General features: G+C 48.9%; 10 protein-coding genes across 10 annotated transcripts; 5 read left to right on the top strand and 5 right to left on the bottom strand.

The window, feature by feature from the left end:
- Positions 1-159: 159 nt before the first annotated feature.
- Positions 160-3,984, bottom strand: F9C07_2129032 (uncharacterized protein). Its single transcript, XM_041284719.2, has one exon. The coding sequence runs from the start codon at positions 2,893-2,895 to the stop codon at positions 958-960; it is 1,938 nt and encodes a 645-aa protein (XP_041142794.2). The 5' UTR covers positions 2,896-3,984; the 3' UTR covers positions 160-957.
- A 2,714-nt stretch (positions 3,985-6,698) lies between these two features.
- Positions 6,699-11,269, bottom strand: F9C07_2129027 (anaphase-promoting complex, subunit 2). The gene is made up of 5 exons (XM_071509104.1): positions 10,667-11,269; positions 7,814-10,604; positions 7,501-7,761; positions 7,183-7,448; positions 6,699-7,130 (listed from the first exon to the last, which is right to left on the bottom strand). The coding sequence occupies exons 1-2, from the start codon at positions 11,004-11,006 to the stop codon at positions 8,335-8,337; spliced, it is 2,610 nt and encodes an 869-aa protein (XP_071363797.1). The 5' UTR covers positions 11,007-11,269; the 3' UTR covers positions 6,699-7,130; positions 7,183-7,448; positions 7,501-7,761; positions 7,814-8,334.
- On the top strand, positions 6,855-8,177 carry F9C07_2862 (uncharacterized protein; the record flags this gene model as incomplete). Its single annotated transcript, XM_041289706.1, has 4 exons — positions 6,855-7,130; positions 7,183-7,448; positions 7,501-7,761; positions 7,814-8,177. 4 exons carry the CDS (start codon positions 6,855-6,857, stop codon positions 8,175-8,177), a joined length of 1,167 nt encoding a protein of 388 aa, XP_041142793.1.
- Positions 11,270-11,302: 33 nt separating the features above from the next.
- Positions 11,303-13,854, bottom strand: F9C07_2277503 (general substrate transporter). Its single transcript, XM_041289694.2, has 5 exons — positions 13,187-13,854; positions 12,654-13,126; positions 12,253-12,598; positions 12,115-12,191; positions 11,303-12,055 (listed from the first exon to the last, which is right to left on the bottom strand). Exons 1-5 carry the CDS (start codon positions 13,716-13,718, stop codon positions 11,813-11,815), a joined length of 1,671 nt encoding a protein of 556 aa, XP_041142791.1. The 5' UTR covers positions 13,719-13,854; the 3' UTR covers positions 11,303-11,812.
- Positions 13,855-14,546: 692 nt separating this feature from the next.
- On the top strand, positions 14,547-14,759 carry F9C07_2865 (uncharacterized protein; the record flags this gene model as incomplete). Its single annotated transcript, XM_071511025.1, has 1 exon — positions 14,547-14,759. The coding sequence occupies one exon, from the start codon at positions 14,547-14,549 to the stop codon at positions 14,757-14,759; it is 213 nt and encodes a 70-aa protein (XP_071363796.1).
- A 1,026-nt stretch (positions 14,760-15,785) lies between these two features.
- On the top strand, positions 15,786-16,343 carry F9C07_2866 (putative ER membrane protein; the record flags this gene model as incomplete). The annotated part of the gene is made up of 1 exon (XM_041284723.1): positions 15,786-16,343. One exon carries the CDS (start codon positions 15,786-15,788, stop codon positions 16,341-16,343), a length of 558 nt encoding a protein of 185 aa, XP_041142790.1.
- Positions 16,344-16,967: 624 nt separating this feature from the next.
- Positions 16,968-19,078, bottom strand: F9C07_2867 (putative glucan endo-1,3-alpha-glucosidase agn1 precursor; the record flags this gene model as incomplete). The annotated part of the gene is made up of 5 exons (XM_041289693.1): positions 16,968-17,491; positions 17,562-18,019; positions 18,074-18,299; positions 18,351-18,894; positions 18,950-19,078. The coding sequence occupies 5 exons, from the start codon at positions 19,076-19,078 to the stop codon at positions 16,968-16,970; spliced, it is 1,881 nt and encodes a 626-aa protein (XP_041142789.1).
- Positions 19,079-20,121: 1,043 nt separating this feature from the next.
- F9C07_2868 (uncharacterized protein) lies at positions 20,122-21,066 on the top strand (the record flags this gene model as incomplete). Its single annotated transcript, XM_071511026.1, has 4 exons — positions 20,122-20,224; positions 20,310-20,441; positions 20,519-20,750; positions 20,916-21,066. 4 exons carry the CDS (start codon positions 20,122-20,124, stop codon positions 21,064-21,066), a joined length of 618 nt encoding a protein of 205 aa, XP_071363795.1.
- A 276-nt stretch (positions 21,067-21,342) lies between these two features.
- Positions 21,343-22,704, bottom strand: F9C07_2869 (uncharacterized protein; the record flags this gene model as incomplete). Its single annotated transcript, XM_071511027.1, has 5 exons — positions 22,331-22,704; positions 21,908-22,283; positions 21,740-21,853; positions 21,525-21,555; positions 21,343-21,475 (listed from the first exon to the last, which is right to left on the bottom strand). Exons 1-5 carry the CDS (start codon positions 22,484-22,486, stop codon positions 21,343-21,345), a joined length of 810 nt encoding a protein of 269 aa, XP_071363794.1. The 5' UTR covers positions 22,487-22,704.
- A 921-nt stretch (positions 22,705-23,625) lies between these two features.
- On the top strand, positions 23,626-25,212 carry F9C07_2870 (putative glucoamylase precursor; the record flags this gene model as incomplete). Its single annotated transcript, XM_041289705.1, has 3 exons — positions 23,626-23,848; positions 23,908-24,715; positions 24,762-25,212. The coding sequence occupies 3 exons, from the start codon at positions 23,626-23,628 to the stop codon at positions 25,210-25,212; spliced, it is 1,482 nt and encodes a 493-aa protein (XP_041142787.1).
- Positions 25,213-26,833: the final 1,621 nt, after the last annotated feature.

The raw sequence follows: 26,833 nt of genomic DNA, 5'->3' as shown, positions 1-26,833 counted from the left end.
AAATGACGCGAAATGAGTCACCCAGGAACGAGACACTAAAGTAACTCCGAACGAATCACACATAATTCGAGTCATGATTGTAAGTTAAAAATATATTCAATGAGATTTAAGGTCTGCTAGAAAGTGGGGAGTTCTTGGAATGGCGGATATCGCCGACAGCTAAATTCTAATTACTTGAATTGGGAATTAAGCTTCTATTTGACAATCAATAATTGGATTCGAAGATAATGCTGTATACTTTATAATCTATTGTTCTATTCTATATCTATATTTATACACCGACCCCTGTCCTGGAGAGGTTAGAGAGAAGGAAAATGCGGAATCACACGATAACGCTAATGGTACGGTACATGCCCCTATAATTATAGAAGTAGACAAGGGAATGCTGTGGGCCTTTTCTCAATACAAAGTCTTTGATAGCTGAACCCCTTTTCCGAGTCTTGTCGCGCACCTTGTTCCCTCTTCCAGATGTACATAAAGCTAATGCCAATCCCAAGTCCGTCTAATCCGATGCCCATGTAATAAGCCCTACGGTAACCCTGGAGCATCTCACGAAACGTCTGGCCCCATTGTTTACATGGAACTCGGCCGTACCTGCAAAGCCGGAAACGCTGTAGTTTACTAAGTCGTGACCAAGGACGCCGCTAAGACTTGATGGCGTCGGCCCACGGCATTAGAGAGAACCACGGTGGAGGCAGGAAAGTGACATGTCCATGCCCCACGGAATAACCAAGAGAGTGACGAACGTGAGTGCCCGATACGTTTGGTGGCCAGGGGCAATGACCGAGAAAATATTGCCCATATTGAAGGCGATCAAGGCTAGCAATATGATCCAACCCAGTAGGAGTTTGCCCACGAGAATGCCAGTGCTGAAGGAAGCGATGATATCGTTCGTGCACATCCGCCTTGTAGAGCTAACGACGTTTGCCCTCAATAAGTGGCCGCCGACGAAACAGTTTACAGGTGGACAAAGTTTGGATACACTCCTAGATCGTATCGTTCTTGAGCCAATGCCGCAAACCGGCTCACGGCGCTTGCCATCTGCTCCGCGACCCCCCAGCGCGACCCAATCATTTTCAGAGTGAGTTGCAGAAAGTTAATCTCATGCAGAAGTTCGATCGGCTGCAGGACGTTTTCTAGGGAAGACACGTTATCGCCATTTGCAAATCCCTGTCCCAAGTAACCTCCATCAGCCGGCAGGTGTTTTTCCTGTGGGGCTGTTCCGTCGAGGACTGGTTTCCAAATATCGTGCCAAACCCAAGATTTCGGGAATCGGATCACATCTTGACGAAATATACACAACGTGGCATAAACTACCGCCGATGAAAATATCGCAGACGGAAAATGAATCATGCAGATGTTGCTGATGGTCACATCCTTGAGCAACTTATTGATACCGTCCGCATGTAGCAGTGACCGAAAGGCGCTAGAACTCGCGCACCATGCTTCGATATCAATCTGACTACCAGCCGCCTCGGCACGCATGCCGGCGATCTGTTGTGGTAAGTCGAAATGTTTGCACAGTGCATAATACAATCCTGCCGAGGAGACAGAAGCCTCAATACAGACAGCGTGCCATTGAATTAACAGCTGAACATGGGTTTCTGTAGTGGTCGGAATAGTTGTAATGTTGGCTTGGTACAGGTTCATGAGACCTCGGACGACTTCTTGCCGAGAGACAATCCCTACACCTGCCTGATCCACTTCAGAGAGCTCTGCAATCAAGGATTGCAAGCCTTCCAAGATCACCATCACAGAGAAAGGAGAAAGCTGAAGCGGAGTAAGACAATATTGGGAGGAACATATACGGTGGAAGGACTCGGAGAAAGAGCAGTCGGTCCTGTTTGTTTCTTGCATCGCGCGGATCCAGTCTCCAACATTAGTAGCCGCAAATGCTGCATCGGAGGCTGCAAAAGTGAGCCTGTTAGTCATATGCCGAGCACTGGTTGGTGATCCAGATGCCTGCGAGAGTAGTCCATCCAAGATATAGTGTCCTAACACAGCCCGTCGTTGGACCTCTTTAGCAGCCCAAGTATCCCAAAGACTCTGCTTCTCTGCGTCGGACGCATCGGCCGCAAGAGTTTCCCATTTACAGTCATCCACCGTGTGCATACCACGCACTCGGGCCCACAGAAACCCTAAGCCATGAAACACAAACGCAGTGGTACGGATGCTGCTGTCACTGGATAGGTAGGCATATGTTTGGCCCAGCAGAGCCGTGAGCACTATTTGTGCGCTGTCGAACCCATCTTTAGCGCTTTGGCTACCTATTAATGTCTGCCAAGAAGTTGCTACAGCCGTGTGAGCGAGTCGCCAGAGCATCTCTCCCTTCTCTCGCGCTCGAGGTAGGCAGACAAAAAGTGAGCCCAACGCAATGATATTTAACAAAAGCGGCGGGATGCAATTCCTTGGAGAAAAGGTTGGCCTGTGAATCACAGGGAAGCGAGGCAATATTTGTTGCAGGAACTCATGCAGGCAAGCATCCACAAAAGCAGACGTGATGCTCTCACCCGAGAGCTCTAGATTTAATCTGCGGGAGAGCTGGTCGATGAAGCCACAGATCTCACTTACCGCCGTTCTGCCCGCGTCGGCGACTGAGCCATCACCACCATGATCGAACCCTGGTGGAATGGAGTTTACACCCACTAACGATCCCAGCGGATCGGTGAGAGGGAGCGGTAGTAAATTCTGCAAATCTGCAAATATCCCTAGGAGGGGATCATCTGGGTGCTGAGAGGGTTGAGAATTGGACTGTATGTGACTCTCCGTATGTGTCACTGCTGGAATTGTTGACGAACCCTCTGGCACGAGCTCAGGTGGCATTTCGAGATGACTTGATAGCGCCCGTGCCTGAGATAGTCGTGTTTGTCGGCGTGTGGGACTGTGAGTTCTCATATGCCTACCAAGAACATCTTGTCTCCCAAAGCATTTACTACATTGTGGGCAGCGAAATGGTTTATCCCGTGTGTCTAAAATAATCAGTCAATGGTAGTTTCGACCAGAGCCTGGTTCCCCGGGTAACTAACGTGATCTTTGATGTCTCTGGCTGATGTTAGTCCCAGAGGTTTGATTTGACAGGGGAGCTAGACAGACCGTCAGGTGTTCTAATTTAGAGTATGTCTTCGTGCAGTAATCACAACGGAATTGGCGAGAATGTGCCCGCTCTCGGTGCGGCGAGGAAGAATGCTCCATCTGAGTTTTTGCAATGTGAGGAAGCTTGACAGGAGACTCCAACTGTGGATTTTTGCGACAGAGTAGATGTCAGGTGGTTAATGATCAGGGAGTAGACGAAGTATCCATAAAGTACACCGGGGTCACGGAGAAGAGGTGGGGAATATGCTGTGGGGATCAGGCCTATTTTGTGGGTGATTCTAGTGGGGAAAACCAGCAACTGAGTAACGTCATGAACCTCACCTGCTCGATCTGCATAGATAAATGATATAAACGTGGAAATCGATTTGAATCGGATCGGTTGATCTTGGTAGAGGTTGATCGTATTTTCTACGGTTTAACTAACCGGACCTTATTTAACATTAACCCCCTTTACTCCTTCCTTTCCCTGACAATAAGCGTCGGGGTGAATCCTGGATTCCCTCTACAGTAACTTATTTAATTAAAGCCAGGCTGTGGATGAGCATGAATAAAGGTAACATTCCCTTATATCTGGGGTCTTGTGAAGCAATCTTAAAGACAATTCACAATCGCATTAACCAGAACTCCTGTCCACCAGAATTTCACCTATGAATAACTCTATAAGAGACATTTCTTAGTATTTTTAGGTAGTCGAATGGATCATTTTCCAACAACTCCTCTATTAAGCCTTTTCTTCCCAGACCTCTTTGAGCGTGAAAATGTCATCCTCAGCGTGGATACCGGCTGGCCCTTCCCCCTGCAGTACCGCCCACCCCCCTTGGTGGGCGAGATGCCGTGCAAACGTGCTGAAGGCTGTACTGGAATCCGGAAGAGGCGGACCAGACGGCATGAGTCTCGACGAATTGGTCTCCATGGCACAAGACACGGATAACACGTTGGATTACGCGAAGAAAAATCGAATTCCCATAGCATACAGCAAGATGACTATGGATGATGTAGCAAAGTACTTCGGCATCCCTAAGATGCCAGTGCCCGTGCCTTTCCCACCCGGGGAATCTCCGGCCAGATTGTGTGGTTGTTGAAGGAATGTATCTGATAACTGCTCACCAAGACCTACACAGATAAGTCGTATGGAACAGCAATGTTCGGGAGAGAAATGAGCTGTTGATAAGCGAACTCAATGAAGAGACTGAACAAGACTTTTCTGACAGCCCCTTCCGAAGAAGAAGTACAGGATATACCTGACAAAGATGAGGATGTTAGTCAACTAGAAAAGGGATTTGGGCGCAAGAGATCCCAAATTCTAAGGAGCATCTGAAGGTCACACGCAATTCAGAGACATTTAACAATAGCGAGTCTTACTAGCAATACTTGCTGGTTTTGAACCAAAAGAATCCGAAAAGGCAATGCTGTGATCGACATAAAGAAGCGGGAGAACATAGATACCTGGGTTTCGCCTGAGAATAGGGAGAAGTCTTGGGAGGATCATGGAACACACAAGTTCCCAAGGAAGGATGAAGCACAAGTCCGGTGGCGAGCTCAAGACCAATGGATTTGATACGGTGAAGTACATGGATTGTGATAAATCCGATGCGGAGAGTGTGCAGGGAACGATAGCATGCACACAAATGGATTAGCAGTCTTCGAAGCTCAAAAGCAACGGTTTTCTAACACAAACTCTCAGCGGCGGAGCTTTGTTAATGGATCTGGGAAGGCTTTATCGCATGATAGAGATACCAAAATGGATGTATCTTGGTGGACTCGGTCGACCTTGGAAAGACATGGGAAGCATTGGACTTCTTCTCAAGGGATTATAAGAGGACCTCACCTAAAAATGGGCACAAAGACCCACAGAATGGCTACAAGGCCCAAGAGTCAGTAGTAGGTTCATTTGCAATCGAGGATCGGTTATGTAAAGACCATCCACTGTTTAATAAAACACCGGAAAGGGCACTGGCGATTGTATTATCTCATATCAAACATTGAACAGCAGACATGGCCCCGCAGCCATTAAAAAAGGGAGATGAACCGCAACGATACGACACCCAGGATGTCTCAGGTCTGACAATGGTCTTTAGTGGAGTTGTTAAAAATAAATTGCATTATTTGACAATGCTCAACAAACAAGACACAACCTCATTGCAATCTATAGCCTGTCAGTGGCTAAAGAATGATTGGAATTTACTGTTGACCAGTACCCGATGGTACAACAGGAATATCTCAGACTTTGAGGGTTATAAGCTGTTTATCTTTAAGAGTCCTTAGGCTTGGAACAGCAATAATCTAACCGAGACCAATTTGACTGCTGAAGGACTATCCAGATCAACGAATAAAGAACTGGAAGCATTACTAACACACTGATCATGTTTTGGAAAACTACATTTTCGGTTCAGTTATACGGCCTGAAGTGCGAGCTGAATGGCTGCGAAGTATCCTAAGCCGTTGACAAGAGGATCGTGGTCGGGGACACAATGACGGTAAAAAAGTTCTATCAGACTGCAAAGAAGAAACAGCAGGATGTAAACATAGCGAGGCTAGAGATGCCCAGTTGGCTACCTGCAAGATCAGAAAGTACTTGAAGATGGTGCATAATAGATCATGAAACTATCTTCATTAATGTATGCGAAGCAATTAAAGGCAAGGACAGTGAGAGTTGATCAAAAGGGCTTCTCAAATGATTCTATACACGTTCCAAAGAGATGAGATCAGATGCTTTTCTATTTCGCTGCGTTATAGATAAATAATCGAAGATAGATTACATTACATAAATTTATATGGGGGGGTTTGCTCTGGAGTCTACCGTAGGTTAGGGCTTTAGTGTTCACATCTCTAGCAATCATGTAGAGGTACATCTATCTTAGGTTCAAAGAAAGTACGGGTATGCCAAAAGAAAATACTATTAATATCCCCAAGGCTAGACAGAAGCTATAAATCTTCCAAATCCATTCCATCTTCCTTCTAGCCTATATAGTCCCTTGGTACACTTGGAGAGTAGTACCTCTTGTACCATATTGATCGTCAGCATTATTAGTAGTGTCCCACAGTGAATCACCACACATATTGGCCTATTAAAAGTCAATCTATGTATAATCCCAGTCCTATTAAAAATCAGGATTAATAACAGAAACAAAATACAAAGACAAAGAAAAGATAAAACCAGAAAAACACATTCACAATCCCATCCATCCCAACCCCACAAGACCTAGAACAACAACCACCCTGAAAGGTCCAAACAAAACCCCAACCCCAAAACACCGAATGCAACCCCAAAGTTCAAACCCAACAAATCAAACCCCGAAGAACATCCCAACTCAAAAACCAGACTAGGTATACTCCCTAGCTGACGTACCTGGACCTGAGCCGAATTCCCGACAGCCAAGCAGAAGATCCGCATCACAACATCTGCGGCCATGGATTGCGCCATCCGCTCCCCAATCACGGCACTTGTTTGTCGGCGCCAACGCCCTATAGGAGGTTTCAACCTGTCCAGCACGCCATGTGATCCACCTCTTGCATGGTCGGATTCTTCATGGAAAGGTTACTTATCGGGAAACCTTGTATGCGAGATTATCTTGGAGGAGGGGTAGGTATTTGAATGGAGGGGTTGAGGGGGGAAGGTATAAAAGGGGGTGGTGGTTTGTTGTGTATAGGGTTTACTTTTTTGTCAATTGAGGATTTATTTATTGCATTCCAGGTTTGGGAGTATCTTTTTTTATTATATACTGTTTTTCTGCGATTCAATTGAGTATACAAAGTCGGATATGGCTGCCCTTGCGCAAGCTCCTGTTGCTATTCCTCTTGATGTCTTTCCTGATGGACTAAAGACCACTGGGCAGCATGCGCCGCTGTACGATCATATCAAGTCCTTCGAGCAGTTCCCTAAGGAAATCTCCGGTCCGACCGTTTGGAAGGCCGAGGAGTATCGCGATGCTCCGGAGAAGTGGACTCATCAGTTTACAGCTGAGGAGATCGCGGAATTGAGTGCGACCGCAGATCAATTCCTGGCGAACAAGATTCCCTTGACTGGTATTTCTAAGGTGGGTTTGGAGATGCCATACACGCTATAGTACGTCGGCTGATAGTGTATAGAGCAACTTCCCCCTTCCCAACCTCTCCAAGCGCCTCGCCGAACTGCGTGCAGACCTCATCGATGGCAAGGGCTTTATTCTCTTCAAGGGTTTCCCCGTCCAGGAATGGGGTAACCACAAGTCTGCAGTTGCATACATGGGTCTGGGCACGTACCTGGGTTACTTTGTCAGTCAGAACAGCCGTGGCCATGTCTTGGGTCATGTGAAGGATCTGGGTGAGGATCCGACTCAGATTGACTCCGTGCGCATCTACCGGACTAACGCCAGGTATTTTAAATTTCAGTATGCTAGTAGAGATAGTGGTGCTAACAGAGAGCAGACAATTCTTCCACGCTGACGACTCGGATATCGTCGGTCTGCTGTGCATTGCTCGTGCGCTTGAAGGAGGCGAGTCCGACATCGTTTCTTCCCACCATGTGTACAACACGCTCGCCAAGGAGCGTCCGGACGTCCTCAAAACTCTCACGGAGCCCATCTGGTACTTCGACCGCAAGGGTGAGACTAGCAAGGGACAGGAGGAGTACATTCGCACCAGCGTGATGTACCTTGAACGGGGCGAAAACCCCCGGGTTTACACCAAGTATGCTTTCCCTTTCTCCCTCTCTCGATATAAGTTATGCTAACGGGCGCAGGTGGGATCCATACTACGTCCGCTCTCTCTCCCGCTTCTCCGAAGCAGGCATCGTTCCTCCTCTCTCCGCCGCCCAGGTCGAGGCCCTGGAAGTCCTCGAGGCAACCTGTAACCGCTTGTCACTGCACATGATCCTGGAGGTCGGCGACATCCAATTCCTGTCCAACTCGCATGTTCTGCACGCACGCACCGCGTACACTGATCATGCGCCCCCAACCCCTCGCAGACATCTGATGCGTCTGTGGTTGGCGACGCCCGAGCACGAAGGTGGCTGGAAGCTGCCCTTCTGGGATAGTAACGAGAAGAAGAGGGGTGGCATTCAGGTCGACGATCAGGCCCCAGTAGCCCCGTTGGATGCGGAGTAATTCCGTCCTTGGGTTACATGCCAATGATGTTGATGTGTCTTGTTTTAACGTAATGTCTGTACGCTTTAGCCTTGCGATTTGTTTAGCTCAATACCATGTTTAATTAGTAACGACCATTAATCTATACATCATTAGTCATAAGTCGTAGGCGGTCGAATTATTGGACGATCTTGTAGTTGCCTCCGCTGACGATCTCGAGCTTTCCCTTGGCCACCATCCCCGCCAGAAACTCCCGCAGTTCTTCGTTGCTGAACGGAAATCCGCCCGGAACGGCGATCTTCAACATCATCACAATGCGTTGCAGCGGCATTGCGCCTTGGTTGGTCAACATTCCCATGATAAACTGCCAGTACAGGTTCATCTTCTCCATCGCCGCCGCCTCTGCGGATTCCTTCGCTGCTGCCGCCGCCGCCGCTTCGGCTGCTGCTGCTGTGTCCGCCGATGCATCGCCTGCATTATCGTCCGTGCCTGATACGCCAGTACCTCCGACAGCCTCGTCCTCCTCATTCGGTAGAACCTCCAGCACACGGAAGGTATCCCGCTGCACCTCGGCCAGGATACGTTTGCTGACCCAGAACAAACATGCGCTGCGCACCAAAGCCACCGACATGTCCAATTCCTCCGCTAATTCATTGGCGGTTTTGCTCACTGCATCATCGGACGGCGAGTCGAATGCATAGATGACGGTCGCCTGCCAAGTAGACACTTCGTCCACAAACACACGGTCCTCCAGATCCAGCTCGACTGTGACTTGTCCCAAACCATTCAGCCAGGTGAGCTTACGGGACTGTTTGAGCGACGCAAATCCTGCTGCATAACGCTGCTGCAATTCCAAAATCTCCTCGGGTACGTTGAAATCCTGCTCTTGGATCTCAGGCCAGAAAAAGTGGGACAAGATCTTGGCATGCAGCTCTGGGATGTCTTCGTCGTCCGAGCTAGACGTAGAAACGGCGGGTTTCCTGGTCAGGTCTTGGTCATTTCTTACAACCGCATCGACCCGCCGCGAATCGAAGATATCACGCATCATGACCTCGCAAGCCTGCAAAGCATTATCACCGAAGCGCAACTTGAGAAGTTCCAGCACCGACATCTCCTGATCAAAGTCTGTTCGCTTTTGGAGCAGCCGGTCTGCAAGCATTCTCTGCATTTCTTTCACAAAGGCCTCCTTCGAATCGAACAAGCTGATTAAGCTACCAATGACGTCCGAGGTCTTCGACTTGCGGTAGTCGGGCGCTGCGTCAATCGGATCAGGCATCCAATTCATGTCATCCCAATCCAGCTCTCCTCTGTCGCTCCTCAGAGAATTCTGGTGTGCCTTGGTCAATTCTGCAGATAGTTCAACCAATGTGTCTCCAGAACTAGTCTGATCACGAGCATCGGCTGGGTCGGCCATAAGACCCCCGACAATAACCTTCACGGTATCAGGCCGATCTCGAAGGTACCTGCGGATGGGCCGAGCAATTCGATCCAGAAGAACACCCTTTGGGTCTAACAGGTTAAACGCGCGGATGATCGATATATAGATCTGCAATATCTCCACAGTTGAAGCGCCCGGATGCAAAAGACGATGGTCCAACACAGCGGAGAATGAGTGCGTCACCTGGAATCGTCCTGCTGGGTATGCCGTGAAATGACGCAAATCCTCAATCGCCCCACTACTCGCCGGCCACTCGACTATGATATCAAATAGTTCCCCGGTTCGAAGTGCCCCAAGCCGAGAAAGGCCAATTTCCTGCCATTTTTCCACGTCGCTGAGTTTCACGTCCAGACGGTCACTCTCTTTGGTTCCAGACTCGGGGACATTGATGATGGCCAAGACCTGCACAGCCAGTCGAGCGTAAACATTCTCTATCCAGTGTCGAAGGTGTTGTGAGACCTTCGATGGCCCCTCCCACTGCCCTGAATACGCTGCCCTGATGAACTCCGTCATCATGGTATTCATCACGCTAGCAAAGACTTTCTGAGCCCTGACACCACCCAGTCCAACAAGCTCGAGGTCGTTAAAGAGTGACAATAATCGTTCACGGGCAGCCGTAACGCGCGTATCCTCGCCTTCGGTCATCATCTGCACCCGAACCTCTGCAGAGGGCTCGTCCCGCCAATCTCGGTATGAAACGGAGTACCGTCGGTCCACTTCCATGCTATCCTCATCATCTTCAACAGTGTCATCCTCCAACGTATCAATTCCCAGTATCGTAACAGCATGTGTCATCATTTCTCTCGTAAGCAATGGCGAGACATGCTGCCAAGGTAGAGTATAAGCAACCATCAAATGAAAGCCGCGCCTCCGCTGGACAAACACCTTCTCCTGCTCCACAGCGCCCAGCAACGGGAGGAGATACTCCATCAAAGGCGCAAAGTAAATCTTCCGTATCAACTGCAAGCAATAAACGATTTTCCGTAACCCATTCGGCTGGTCCAGAAGCTACATACAACACACCCTCTTAGCAAAATTACCAACCCACACACATATAAGGAAATACCCACCTTCACAAGCGCAACCTTAAAATTCCTATAAAAGTGCCTCCGCATCTCACTCCCATACCACTCAAATATACTCCACTCCTCTCGATCCATAACCCCCTTATCGGCCGCCAAATACGCCAACGCATCATTCACCTCCCTCCCCGGCGCCTTGGGCACATAATTCTCAATACCGCGAAACCCCTGGTCCGGAATCGATAAGAACTTCGTCGCTGCCAGCCATGCCCGATCCCACGTCGCTTGCTCCGGGTCTCGGGACTTGGTTTTAGGCTTCGGACCGTCGAGCTGAACGGGTGGGAAGACGGACGCGAATATACGTCGCCGGTTGGGTTCTGTAGTGGCCATGTCGCCCCTCACTTTTTAAGGCATTGCGGTTGTTTGGAGATTAATGGGCTTGTTTTGTGATCGATTTGCTGCTTTTCGCGCCTACTCACGCGTTGATGACTCAGCGGGTGTTGCTTATCGATAAGAAGATAGACTAGACTTGTTTAGGAAAGAGGTATGCTGCTACGTACTGTCTGTGGAATAGAAGCATTTAGTTTAAGGAACAATTGAGTTTTATAATTCAGAGTATTATAGTGGAATCCTGAGACTATAACTTCTTTCACTTTAATGGATTATGTGTATACTGTATGTGCCGCGGGAAATACTCATCCTGTGCCAAGACGGGGTCATTGCCGTTAAGCTTCATATTTCCCTCGATATATATTTTTGCGATGATAGCGTCAGTACCAACACTAATCAATTTTTGCAAATAGTCAGGATGAAATTATCTCGACTGTGACAATGACTTGACCATGCAGTTCCAAGAGTCATTTATTCTTCTAGTTTTATTTTATGTCGTGGATAACAAAATAGGTCATTGTACAAGCATCCCCAAATTTGGGAGTTATCATGGGCATAGATTCTCAACCGTCAATACAAATACATATCCCACTACAGAACAGAATCCACTCCTAGCAAAACTCATTACCACAAACCCAAAAGTCCATAAATCATAATCTCGTTAAAACCTATCTACAAAACATCTGATATACAATAATACGAATCGAAACGAGCCCACCTGGGACCCAACAAGCCAAAGTCACCACCGAGCAGAGAGACCAACAACACAGGACTCAAAAGTCGAGTCTTAAGACTAAATCTCAAGCTCAAGCCTCCATCGCGTATCTCTCCGCCTCGGCTCGAAGAAGCTCCACCTCAATAGCATGACGACGAGCCTCTTCGGCTTCGCTTGAATTATCCTTGAACACATGGTCCATCTGCTCGAGCGTCCGGCCCTTGGTTTCAGGGACGAAGAAGAATGTCCAGACGAATGCTAGGAGACAGAATACTGCGAAGAAGGTGTAGGCGCCGAATCCGGTGTTTTGGACTAGGGGTGGGGTGATGAGGCCCTGGATATCATTCCATGTTAGTATTTTATCTGAGATTGGGTTTAGTGGGGGATACTCACGATGATGAAGTTGTTGAGCCAGTTGGAGCACGTTGAGAGCGCGACACCCTTTGCACGAAGGGATGATGGGAACACCTCTGTGAATCGGTTAGAAGATGGTTTCTTTTAGACCTGGAAAAGAAAATGAAGTAGACTTACCAGAAGGCATGGCCCAGCCTACTGGGCCCCAGCTGGCGCCGAACGCAATCATATACACCAATAGCAAAGCGACGGAAGCCCAGCCCTGTGGCCGGTGTGCGGGCCAGTTGTCCGAGTATAGACCGACGAGGACTGCGATGATTACATGGCTGATAGTCATTAACAATGCGCCAGAGAGAAGTAGGGATCGTCGGCCCAAGCTGTCCATTGTCCAGATGGTTGTGATAACTCCGACTAGTTGTGTGACGTTGAGGATTCCGGACATTAAGAGCTGCATGTCGTAGTCCAAGCCCATGGTTTCGAATAGAGTGGGAGAGTAGTAAATCAACGCGTTAATACCGACAAACTACAAGTTAAAAGTTAGTCATGAAGGTCAAGAGTAGTGGGGATTTGGTACTGACCTGTTGGAAAAACATGAGTCCAACACCAATATGAGTTCTCTTCCAGCATCCGGGCTTGAAACAATCCGCCCAAGAGGCCATCTCGAGAAGGAAAGCATCCTTGAGTCCGCCACCCTGGAGATTAGGGTGCTTTTCGGCGTTCATTTCTTGGTGGAAGCGAACTTCTGCTTGGATATCCAGGAATTCCTGGCGGACACGCTTGTCGGTAGTAGGTAGTCGCCGCAATTTAGAGAGACTTTGGAGCGCTTCCTCATACCGGTCCTTAGAGGCTAGCCATCTGGGGGAGAAGGGGAGAATCGCAACTCCTCCGATGAGAACAAAGCCGGGAACCATTTGCAGCAGGAAGGGAAGTCTCCAGGACCACTCTCCAGCCATAAATCTGGTACCATAGGTGATCCAGTAAGCGATCACGATTCCAAGGACGATACAGAATTCTTCCAGCACCAAGAGAGTACCTCGACACTCGGGAGGACCTGGAATGAGTATATATTAGCACCACACTCTTTTGAATTAGCATTATGGCTTGGACATACTGATTTCAGAAATGTACAATGGTGCAACCATCGACAGCATACCGATGCCGACACCTCCGATCAACCGAGCCACCGTCAACATCGCGTAGTCGACTGCACCGGTTTGGAGGGCAGAGCCAATGGTAAAGATAATCACCGCAACAATGATAGAGTAACGTCTGGAGATCTTATCGGCGATCCAACCCTGATTCAAAGCTCCCAACAAGGCACCCAACTCGATCATTGCTGTCATCAAACCCTTCCAGAAACCCGAACCCGACGAGTCAGGAGACACTTCAGGAAACCGCTCTAGGAATTGGTCCATAACTAGGATGACCGATACGACACCTTGATCATAACCGAACAACAGACCTCCGAGAGTGGAACAGGCAGCACACATCAAGACAAATGGGTTGGCAACTAGACCCGCAAGGCCCGGTGGGCCATAGGGCTCCCTATCATTCAAGATATCCTCTGCATGGTGAGAGAATCCCTGGATATCGGATTTCCCATCGAGGGTGTCCTTCGTCTGTACTTGTTCCTCGGACGCCATGCCTACTGGCTATAGGAGAGGGAGGTAGGAGTAGAATGAGGGTATAGAAGTATTGGTAGGCAATGGCAGGGTTTAACCCGGTGAAGTGTACAATTCACTCTACTGTAACACAAGAGAGGGCGGGAAATTCAGGAGCTACCGTACGATTTATATAGATGACATGGTAGGGGTTGCCCACCCATACTAATTACTTGAAAATCAAAGAGCCAACCAAAGATTAGAAAAAGCCAAAGGCCGAGCTGCAGTGCTGATTCGCAGGACGGCCGGATAGCTTCCAGATCCATGAGACAGAAAAGCAAAGAAGAAAATAACCCTACCCCGTCTTAGCTGTCTGGATTGAAGGACGATCCGCCGAATGGCCGAATAGGAAGCAGTTACGAGAGTGGGCCGTCGATTGGAGAGCCTAGACAGACTTAGGCTAAACTACATTTAGAAAGTTCCCGGGTAGCTTTGGGGAGACTTTGATAGTGGGCCTGCATGGTTGGAAACCACTAGAAATTCAGACCCAGTTGGTGGAATGGGCAGATATGGTGGTAGAAGAGGATAGAAGGCCACTGTTGGCCCTAGAATCAAACATCTAGTATACTCTCGAACATTGATACGTGATGGAAAGCTCTAAGTCAGTTCGTGTAGGGTAAAAGTCGTGTTCGAATATGCTGTCTAACCCTTGTCCTTGATACGACCGTCCCGTGATACCACGCGGGCACGTGCCGAAGACCGCGTTCAACCGGTTTAGGTAAACCGCAAATCACGAGCACCGCGAAAGGAATCTTCCGCGAGCATGTCCAGAATGCCCTCCTCCACCGCAAACGTGGAATATGCGCCGACATGGATCCCCCCGCAGCTAGTGAAACCAAAGACGAGGACACGCAGCGTATAGGAGTTGCCAAGTTTGTTCAAGATGTCATCATTCACGGCAAGGAGGAGAGAGCCATGGGTCCGATCGTCCCTGTCGTGGGGGTCACCAATGTAGACCTCGGGATCTTATCAAATCATGCAGAGGCTTACTACGGGGTTGCGGGGGAAAGGATTGGCGGGTGATCGTGTTTAGAGTTGCATCGAGAGACGGCAACTGAACGAGGGCATTTCGAAAGCCGACCGGACGTTGTCCGTATACGCCCTTTGACTATGGATGGTAACACGGCGTACTTAGGGCAAAGGTTGATTTATTCTAGGCTGAGGTACCAGAACAGGAGTCTGTCAGTATAGGGAGATTAGGGAACCGAGAATTCCCGAACTACTCTTCAAGGTAGCCGAAAATTGAAACTACCGCCAAAGAGCTAGAAACACGAATCAATAGCTTGGGTGCCCGAACGAGGAGAATCGAATCATTTGGCCTTATCATGAGATTTGTCGATGTTTAGTATCAAATCGATCACGGGTGATGCCTGAAGGTGACCGGACGTGGAATAGCGTCCGATCATCCTACCTAACGGCCTGACTGCCTGAGGTTGATATGTTGTTCTGCCCCTCTGTTGTATGACGTGCCTTTTTTCTTCTTTTCCTTTTTTTCTTTTCCCTTACAAAACCATCAACATCGCCAACAATAAATTAATCCATACGCGATTTTACTCCAACGTCTTCACTCCTCCACCCTCTAGTGATTAATCCCCACGGGGAAGGACCACTGATTTTTAACTCGTGCCTAGCTCCCCCTGGACAAACTTGGGGCTGGCTCCAGTTTTCCGGACTCGACCTTCTCCACATCTCGCATTTCAAAGGCCGACCGCTCAGCTTCGGTTACCCGCCGACTTTTCGGAGACACAAGCGTCCTGAACGTCGTCCCTCTCACCAAACCCAGACGGTGCCTTGATTCAGTGCGTCCGACTTGAAAACCTGGTCTGTTGAACCCGTACAGCTTGGCAGATGGCATGCCGACCCGACCGCGTTTGCGTTTGCATCACTGACAGTCGTGCAGTAGCGCAGTCGAAACTCCTCCCACGGATACCATTTTCCGGCTCAACGTCATTTCACAGTGCAAAGTTGCAAACCCCTGTCTCAGACACGGAATCCGTCTCCCTTGCCTTTTCCCCGCCAGTAACCCGGCCCGAAGCATAATCAGGAATTATGGGCTCATTTGTGGAGGATCTTTGGGCTAGCGTCTTTACCCCGGGTCCCACTCCCACCTTGCTCGTCGCTGCTAACGCCACTTTCGCCGCACTCCAACTGGTCCTCTTCCTGCTCCTCCTCGCGACCTACAGCATCCACTTCATCGTTCTCTCCGTCCTCTCCGCGTCACTATGGTGGTCGATCAACTGGTTTGCTCAGGAATTGGCAGCGGTGCAGGCACAAGAAGCTGAGAAGGAGAAGACGGAGTCGAAGGAACTGCTCACAGAGGAAGACGACGATGACAAGAGGAAATCGGAAGCTAGTCGGAAAACACCGGGAGCTCTGGACAGCACAGAAAGTGACACCGAGACCGAGAGTCTGATGGAGCGTAAAATCTCTGCGGTGTCCGCTGCCGCTCCGCCGTCCACCACTGCCGCCGCCACTACGACGGCTACTCTTCAACCGCCGGAGCAGCAAGGAGGGATTCGGAAACGGCTGAGCATGAGCGGAGAGAGCTCCGGCTATGTGAGCACAGATAGTGAATGGGAGAAGGTGGATGACAAAACCACATCTTAGGCATCGGTTCTGTTTGGATAAAAATTGGGAGGCCTCTCTTGCCGTACTAGAGTGCCGCTCACAGGCCTGGCATATCTAAGGATACTTCCGTATCAGATATAAATATTTGTTCGACGTGCATTTTGGTTTGCGTGTACCGACAGATACCCCATAGATGACGACTCTGCTTTGCACCTTTGGTAAATGAGATTCACCATAGTTCGCTCGATACTTACGTTCGATATGCCTGACCGAGGAGAGTATAAATCACAGATCAATTTCACTGCCGATGTTGTAAACATGAGCATTCACTCATAGCAGAAAGCATACTTTATAAAAGAAGGTCAAACTACATACAAACCAAAAAAGGTCAACAGTAGATAAATACTGTCCATACCTCCTGGATTCCAATTTCCGTTCCGCAGCACACGACCAGCGAGAACCACCACAACGAATTCCGAGCATCTCCAGCGCTCTCGAACAGATACAAAAAATGAATGTTATCCAGCTGACACTTTGAACCCAGTCCCGTACGTCAGTCCAAGAATATAAAGAAATCAAACCAAACGAATGATGCATCAACCAAGCCTCAATCGGAGCCAATCAAACTCAATCCCCAAAACCAACCCCGAACCTTTCTCAATATCAAACGAGTTTACACGCCCCCTGCGAACAATATCCATGATCACAAGCAAAGCTACACAACCCCTTATATGAATCATCCATCCCATCCGCAGGAACACCCCTCTGACCTGTACTCGGCGGCGCCGGGATAGGAGCGCCGTAGGCATTGCAGGTGCATGGTCCCGGGGGACAGTAGCCGAAGTGGCAGCAGAAGTGGCAGAGACCTTTGTAGTTGTTTTCGCCTGTGCCGCCGGTGCAGACGGTTCCCGGGGGTTGGTTTGGGGGAGGTTGATTTGGGGGAGGAGGGTTGTTGGTTGGTGGTGGTTGGGGGGGTGGGTTTTGGGTTGTGGAAGGGGGTGGAGGATTGTTGGTTGGAGGGGGGTTTGTGGGTGGGTTTGTCGGGGGGTTAGGGTTGATTGTTGATGGGGGAGGTGGTGGTGGTTTTAGGGAGGGTTTGGCTTCGCATTGGACTTTGAGGCCTTGGGCGAAGCGGGAGAGACTATCTGGTTGGAGGGGGTCTAGGGGCTCTGGGGGGAGCATTCCGACTAGTTGAGTTAGGGTTTGTTTGTCAGAAGACTGAGTGTTTAAGTGAAGGTAGGGTATGTGTGGACTTACCGAAGGCGTTGAAGTTGTAGATCCCGCAGACACATCCCTCGATGATATCCTTTGGACTCGTCCCGGCCAGGACCATCTTGTTGTCGCGGACCACGGCGAAGCTCTGCTTCCCGACGCCCATGGGGGCTTTGAAGGCTGTGGCCCCGGCTTTGGCCTCGAAGACTTGTTGGCTGTTCCCCGAGGATATCTGGATATTGGCGGGCGATTTCAACATGGACACGACGAAGACCACGTCATCCATGGATTCCCAGCCGTTGGGCCGGCCCATGAAGTAATTGCCGGAGCTGTTGTCTGCGGGCACCATGCAGGTGTCCGTGGCGTCGCAGTTTGCGCCGCGAGGAGAGGGTCGATACCAGTAGATCAATTGTTCTTCTTTGATATATTCGTTGACGGATGAGGCGCCCGCTTTGTAGGCGGCTATGAAGGGTCGGGCTAGTTCCATCCAGCCGTTGTGTGGCCTGTCACTTGTTAGTAGTAGAGCGGTAATTAGGAGGCGCTGGTCTGGAGCTTACATGTCATTGACATATTTGGAGCATCCGTCGTCTGTATGAGGGGAGGCCAGAGGGGCAATGTAATGCGATTCGCCGTAGTCATTCCAAGTGACAATTTCAATGAAGCGTGGCTTGAGGTTCAGCATCTCAACCCATCGCTCATACCAGAGATTATCGGATGGGAAGACCCAGTTTTTGCTATATGGGACTTCGGGACCAAAGTGGGTGGAGAACCAAGGAGAGACGGCTGACAACGAAGTTAACGAGGGTATAACTTAGGGTATAGTAAGTTGCTCACGAGCGATATAGGGTTTGCCTCCCAACGCATTCATGTACTTTTTATCACCGTCCTGAACGGTCACGAGGCGACCTGGCTTAGGTGCCTTGTTATTACCATCATTGGGCCAGGCCATCCAGTTGAGCAGAGCATCAACTTTGGAGATATCAGCACTCTCCGGTCGATGGTAGTTGGGAGCCCAGTAGATCGGCCGGCCAGCAGCAGAACGGATCGCGTTCACATCCACTCGGTCACCAGCAAAAGATGAGACGAAAATCTTGCCATCCATCATGAGCTGTGCTGGCTTCCCCCCAAACTTGGCAATCTTCTGCCCAACTTGAGAGGCCTCCGAATCTTCCTTCCACCAGTTGAAGTCGAAGGATATGAAAACCTTCATGTCATTGTTCGCGGCCGACTGGTAAGCAAACTCTAATTGTGTGTCTGTGAAGGGATCAACACGGTCCACACCAATGTTGAGAGCGAAGGCATCGATCCCTAGCTCTTTCGCGCGTTTCATGTCACTGTCGAAATCGGCAGCCGACTTGCGGTTACTGACGATTCCGATCTGCCTGATCGTTAGGGCTTTTTGTTGGGTGCTTGGTTATGCGGAGATGGCTTACCATGAAATGTGCAAAGACCATTCGGTCCGATGCCTGTGGCTGGCTGGTATCATTGCCTGCGCTCGGTAGTGCGTCCACCAGGGAGCTGAGCATGGAGGCTATGCCTAGAACAAAGGGCTTGATCTTCATGCTGGATAGTGGTCAAGCCGGATAAGGTAAAGAAAGAAAGTCTACGATGACGAGAGTTCCGTATGCCCACATCCTCTCTTATATGCTTTTCATGAAAGTCACGGAGGCCTCCACAGATGCAACCATAATGACTGTAACCTTGAATAAGGTATAAAGAATATTTCCTGAAAGACGGGGGGTAAGAAGGCAACGGAAGCGAGACATGGTCGGCTTTGAACAAAGAGTGGCATAATCTCCGACAGGACTAGTCGATAAGACCCTGTAAGGCGACCTTCGCATTCTAGATGACAACGGATGGAGATTACTCGAGTCATCAGCTCGCCACAGCCGGTATAACGAGGTCGGTGAAGGAGCAAAGTCGAAATCAGATTGGGTAATCCTATATGCTTCAATTAGCCGCTGTCCTGCAACTGGAAAGACCGTTGGATAGACACTGAAAGCCTAACCATTTAATGTTGGGCGCTAAGTGACTAGTGCACAGTAGGCGCCCTATGAAGGGTTGCTCAAAGTGTTTCAACGTTGCGGGGTATAAAGAAAAATCGAAGAAGCAGCGTTTCACAAGGAAGATTAGGTGTGACTTTCATTTTATGTCGAAAGACTTAAGGTTGAGGTGCATGTTTGGGACTTCGGCTTAGGGTTGACATATCACATCGTATCGGCAACACACTTAAGCCAATGAACATGTGTGGAAAAGGAGTAACTCGACCTCGCAGTGGGTGAAGTATAAGGAAAAGATCAACAGCGCTGCAGATCATCGGTCTCAGTCTGTGAGTATGATACGTCTTTAATCATATTGTCATCCCAAAACGCATGCGGTACACGGTCCTCATACCAATCTTCTCATCGTCCTTAAATGCCGCATGGCTTTGGTTGCCTAGTACCAGCCGAAGCCTCTTCATGTATCTGTATCCACATCGAGCACAGAATACCAACCGGATCCGAATGCGTTTGTCCTGAGTTCCCGACGAGAAGTTCATTGCCGAAGTGGCCCGAGTACATGGACCTCACCCACCACCAATAACCCGCATCCCGCCAGTGCACAAATGCAGTGCAACTCGAGCACATCACCTGCGCTATCCGCAGCCAGCCCCAATAAGGGTAACACAGTGCTGCCGACTTGGGCAAGAACAGGATGCACGCGGTCTGGTGAGTTCTGCGCATGGCTCGGAGGAGGGAACAACCTCGCGCAATTGGGTTCGGATCAAACCTAGATTCCGGAGTATACATCCAGGAATTGCGCAGCTACCGGCGATTTGCCAGCTCAGTCGCATAAGCGCGTTGAAGATCCAGAAACATTGGACACTTTTCAGTTGTCCTGAGTGTGATCTCGAAGCTTGTCGTGCATATGTTGTCCCTCTCTGGGGTAAGTCGTCCAGTCATTCGTGGGGTATATACCCGAGACCGCGATATTCAATGCAACCACGGGACAGATAACTACAGCCAAGAGGTATCATTCTTCCCTGGGCAGTAACTGTTGCTCTTCACATCCTATCCCCTCCACCTCTATTTCCATTCGAAAATTTGAGTGTTCACGCGACCCCGTTCGGCGTCACATTCTAGAAAAGTCTCGTCACCAGGCGTGCCTGCTGATTAGTGGAGGATATGCAATCGAAGCGTTTGCCGAATGTGGCGTGCCGATCTGTAACTTGGAATTGAATATCGGGTCTTCAACGTAATTATCCTCTCATTCGTTACATTGGAATTGGGTTGTCATAGAGTCAGTGCCCAAGCATCCAGTGTGGAAGGCTGAAATGATCGAATGACGACAATGATTACCTCCAATTGAGGATTCATTTTCTCAATATGGTATTGAAGGCTGCTGACACTTACGCACTAGCATATTGGTGGCGGCTGTCCGGCTGCATATACCACATCGGGATGAACTCAGCGTGAATATGTGGTCAGGTATGCGTCCTGAACATGCCATGCTGTTACATATAGTGTCTGGGCGACTTCTGGACCCAGGAAGGAACACCCAGATGTACTAAAAGGGCCCATGCATCGTGACATTGACCTATGACGTTTCATTGTCCCACTCTCTGGACCGATATCGCCTCTGCTGCATCGGATATTGCCGAGTTGACATGTGTTACCAAATGGAAGATCAGAAAGAAACGATGACGCATTACTGATACAATGGCGTCTATGATTATAATTGAGATCTTAATATAGACACGCCCGGGGCCGAGGTTATCGTGTTGACTTCTGCCCACTGTCTTAGTTGGTGCCATATGAGAATGGACCACACATCATTACACATACCTTTATACCTCATCACCGGATCGTATGCGGTGGAGGATTGAGCTAACCCTACTAGCACTTTCTCGGTATGCAAACCTGAAAAAGGCTGTGGTTGGTGGCATGCAGCTGACAATAAAGACAACCCACATTTCGGTCCTATATTGTGTCAATCGTTGTGACTAACCAGGCCATATATCATACATACTGGTTCCACAGAATCAATTCAGCCAATGTCCCTAGAGTGACAGTTAGTATGAGTTACTCGGCTACTATGGTCAGAGTCTCTCGTGAGTACGTGCATGTAGTATCTTCAAGTTTGGTCAAAAGCTTCAGGTTAATTGTCTTGACTATCGTACAGGCTCCTGCCCTGTTTCAAGTCAATAAACACAGTCGCATCGCTGGGGGCTTCTTACACTACACCCAGCCCCATAAGGACAGAAAGGCCAATTTTGGTTGGGAGTGAGAACGCCTGGACTTTCCGGAATATGAGCACGGGGTAAACCGCCAAGGCAAAATCACAGAATGCCGAGTACGCTAGAACAACAGCTGATTAACCCTAAATTCATTCTTCTTGTGGAAGCTACTCACGTCCCTGGATATACCCGAAGGTCTGAACTCTTTTCCGCCCGGGACAACGTCCGGGTATCCTTTCATCCCATAGCTTCTTTGCAGGGGAGCATTGAACAAAGACTAGAATAGCCGCAGTCATATTGACGATGAAATTGCTTCCGGCAATAAACCAAAGGAACGCCCTCTTGGCCTTCGCTTCGTGCTTTTGGAGGTGGTCTATGAAAGCGACAAGGGCAACCTTCCCAAGGCCTATAGCAATGAGAGCCAAGAACTGATTAATCCAGCCGAACAACAGTGCATCCTTGTCGTTATTGTTTGTCAGGGTAGCTGAGGGAGTTCCGAGGCCGTATGCTGCTCCCACAGTGGCCATGACCATGCTTGCAATGCCAAAGGTCTGGCTCTCGTCAATCGTCAGGTTATTTGCTTAACAAGGGGACATACAAAAGTGATTATCGTCAGAATTAGGTCAGGTCCAGTATATTGGACGATCTTCCAGGATGTAAAGCATCTAGCAGAAAGTAGAACTAGTGCCAAGCCAGTCTCAACCCAAGTAACGATGAAGAATGGCTGATCAAAGCCAGTTTGTGGGTCACTCATTGGCCACTAACACCCTGTGCAGAGAGTATCTATAGTAGTAACGATTGAGTAGTAAAGAAACGCAGTGTCTGCAATTGGACTTCGATATGGAAAGTATGTCTCCGTCCATGGGCATCCGGTCCTACGCCTCCCATGTCAAAAGGTAGTATTCTGCACTGGCATGGAACCCTCCCAAGCCAGTCTAGCTAAATTCACTCCTAGAGTCATTCTTAGAGTAGATTCAACCAGTCGTACTTGCGAGGGTTTCCTGTGGAAAAGAACAACCAGTCGAAGTGGTGGAGGTCATGTGATGACGTCGAAGAGATGGATAAGTCATAACGTCATGAACTTTGCTGGTTTCTTCAACTTCTCCACATCTCACTTCAGGTACCCGAGGATAATCCAAGGATCTTTATGGCTATAGCTGTACGAGTGCTACGGCATGCCGTATTCAACTCAAGCTAACCTAACCAAATACAAAACGGCAGCACATGCCGATGCATAATGGGAGCTCAAGACATTATCGTGTCCGGCCAAATGGCGGCGAATCGGCCATTCACCGAACTTGGGGCATCTATCTCAAACGATGAGACCTTTACTTGGCATAGGAAAGATTGTTAATGGGTGAAGCATGCTCCTAGTTGTATGGCCGATGTGCTTCCCCGATCACAACCGAAGGTTTGTACATCACTCCACTCCGCCCCGATCCTGGCTTAACCTAAACACAGTCAAGAATAATAGTCCGCCTTCTAAGAGCATTAAGACTCGACTAGGACTCAAAGGTTCAGTCCGATGGGGTTTCCACCAGTGAGAACTAAGAGAATGGCGGCACGGGCAGATGTCGGGATGATCACTTTTAGTCGCTCCGACGCAATATCGATTTCAATTGGATCCGCCACGCTGCATCCCGGAAATTAATACCGGATCTGCTTCATGATGGGGCCTTTGGCCTGCGGAAAACTGCTGCGAGTCTCAGTAATCTCCGACTGATCGGCCCGCTGCCTGTTGGTTAATGTCATGCAGCCCGTTGCGGATCGATTCACTGAATTATCTACGTCACGTCTAGGTCGCGCTATAAAGAGACCTGAAATTCTCACTTCGAATGAGGCAGCCAACAAACAGCTACAGTCATTTCTTGTTTCTTGGAAGTCACCACCATCATGCGGAACAACCTTCTTTTTTCCCTCAATGCCATTGCTGGCGCTGTCGCGCATCCGTCCTTCCCTATCCATAAGAGGCAGTCGGATCTCAACGCCTTCATTGAGACACAGACACCCATCGCCAAACAGGGCGTCCTCAATAATATCGGCGCTGATGGCAAGCTTGTTGAGGGGGCTGCCGCTGGTATCGTTGTAGCCTCCCCATCCAAGAGTAATCCCGACTGTTCGTACAATCCTACCCTCAAGACCGCTTGATATTACCACAGAGCTAACTATATATAGACTTCTATACCTGGACGCGCGATGCTGGCCTCACCATGGAAGAAGTGATAGAGCAATTCATCGGGGGAGATGCGACTCTCGAGTCCACAATCCAGAATTATGTTGACTCTCAAGCGAAGCAGCAGGCAGTCTCCAACCCATCAGGCAGCCTGTCGGATGGCTCGGGTCTTGCTGAACCCAAATTTTACGTCAATATCTCTCAATTCACCGATTCCTGGGGCCGACCCCAGCGCGACGGGCCAGCCTTACGTGCTTCCGCCTTGATCGCATATGGCAACTCTCTGATTTCCAGCGACAAACAATCTGTTGTCAAAGCTAACATCTGGCCAATTGTCCAGAATGACTTGTCTTATGTGGGTCAATACTGGAACCAGACCGGGTTTGATCTTTGGGAAGAGGTTCAGGGCAGCTCCTTCTTCACTGTTGCTGTGCAGCACAAAGCCTTGGTGGAGGGCGATGCGTTTGCAAAGGCACTCGGAGAGGAATGCCAGGCATGCTCCGTGGCGCCTCAAATCCTTTGCCATCTTCAGGACTTCTGGAATGGGTCTGCTGTTCTTTCTAACTTACCAACCAATGGGCGCAGTGGACTGGATACCAACTCTCTTTTGGGCTCCATTCACACTTTTGATCCAGCCGCCGCTTGTGATGATACAACATTCCAGCCCTGCTCCTCTCGCGCCCTGTCGAACCATAAGCTTGTGGTTGACTCTTTCCGGTCGGTCTACGGTATCAACAATGGACGTGGAGCAGGAAAGGCCGCGGCAGTGGGCCGCTACGCAGAGGACACCTATCAGGGAGGCAATCCATGGTTGGTACTCTGTCTCATATCCAAAGCTTAAACTAATGAATATTAGGTATCTTACCACCCTGGTCGCTGCGGAATTGCTCTACGACGCCTTGTATCAGTGGGACAAACAAGGTCAAGTGAACGTCACTGAAACTTCCCTTCCCTTCTTCAAGGACCTCTCCAGCAATGTCACCACCGGATCCTACGCCAAGTCTTCCTCAGCCTATGAGTCGCTTACGAGCGCTGTCAAGACCTACGCAGACGGCTTCATCTCCGTTGTCCAGGAGTATACTCCCGATGGCGGTGCTTTGGCTGAGCAGTACAGTCGGGACCAGGGCACCCCAGTTTCGGCATCCGATCTGACTTGGTCTTATGCAGCATTCTTGAGTGCTGTTGGACGACGAAACGGCACTGTCCCTGCTAGCTGGGGCTCTTCCACGGCCAACGCAGTCCCAAGCCAATGTTCGGGGGGTACAGTTTCTGGAAGTTACACTACCCCAACTGTTGGGTCGTGGTAGATGTACTTTCCAGTGCGTGTAGTCTACTCTGACCTCGTGTCACGATTGTTGCTTTTGCCTGTCTAAATGCGACCATGCTGTGCATGTTTGTTAAATACTGTCACTCATTATTGTTTCAACAACAAAGATTACTTCATTTAGTGCTAGCTAGACAATACCTTTTACAGTTGCAACGTTAGTCCTAGTATTATACATCTCACCGGATCCTCTTCAAACTTCACGGGGTAACCAACACAATTACTCTCATTAGCCATAGACAACCCATAGAAAAGTGGGTCAAAAGAAGCCGAAAGAGGGTCCAAAAGAGACGTCGCCCATGTTGATCCATGCTCCCCACCAGGCCTGCTACCTTCACCTTTAAGCACAACTATAAAAGTATAAGTATATCCAAATCTTTATATTCACTCAAGAAATCCACTCTTATGACTCCCTCAATCATTCAATCAGTTAGTTTAATTAATCAAGGAATCAATTAACCCACCACAACAATGAGCAACTGGCCCATCGTCATCATAGCCCCAGAGACCACACTCAAGGCATGCTCTATGCACATCCAACCTAACCCTAACCTACTAAACATCCCCCAAACCACCCACAGAATTAACAATCCAAAGGAGACAATAAAATCCCTAGCAAGGTCTTAGCTCTCATACTCTCGACCTCCACGATCAAAGGCGCCTTCTTCGTGGGTGAAGGATGTGCGAGGTATACGCGAGGGAATGACCTCCATAGCTAGTATCAGAACCCGACAATCTCAATTCCAGTGGCATAAACAAAGCGCTTGTAGGGAAAGCACTGATCTATTCACCCTCAATAAGTCTGAGCAACTCATTTCAAGAGTAACCTTCGGAGGTTACTGGATTTCAGTCGGCCATATCGTCATCTTCCGGACTTTATGATCACAGAGGTCTGTTTCGAGGGTTGCAGATAATGATCAAAAATGGCTGTTGCGGAGGATCTATCTTTTTATAGATGTTCTCGGTGATCTGAAGCGTTGACACTGCGCTATCTATTCTTACCACACTCAAATATATCTGACTGATCTTTCTTCACTCGCCCCATAAAATGTGATATCATACTCGATCCGTAGGCTCATTTCGGGCGACACTTGTGACTGCCGAAATTCGAATAGCTTAAGTGAGACTAACTTGGCCAAGTCACTTCTCTCCTCAGCTAGTATGTGCCAGGAAGCTTTGGTTATAATTGTTATATAACTTTACTTTGATAGGGCTCTTACTATACAAGGCTAGTTTAGAGAACTGGTAGGAATCTCTAGATGGAGATAAATCTTAGTGTCAAATATATACATTGACATGGAAAACAAAATTCACGAATAGTATAAGCACACTTGGGAATGTTAAAGCCTTTGCATTTGCAAAACGACATGGGGAAAACTGCTATGAACAGGAAAGTTTGAAAAACCTCTGCCGAGATAGTAAACGAGTAGAGCTAATAAAAACTGAGCATTCACCTGCTTGGTAATTTGAAACAGTTGATATTGACGTTTCATTCTTCTTCTTCTTCTTCTTCTTCTTCTTCTTCTTCTTCTTCTTCTTCTTCTTCTTCTTCTTCTTCTTCTTCTTCTTCTTCTTCTTCTTCTTCCTCTTTTTCTTCCCTAGTA

This window comes from Aspergillus flavus, chromosome 2 (assembly GCF_009017415.1).
Source record: "Aspergillus flavus chromosome 2, complete sequence".
Classification (NCBI taxonomy): domain Eukaryota; kingdom Fungi; phylum Ascomycota; class Eurotiomycetes; order Eurotiales; family Aspergillaceae; genus Aspergillus; species Aspergillus flavus.
This window is presented reverse-complemented; position numbering and strand designations above follow the sequence as displayed.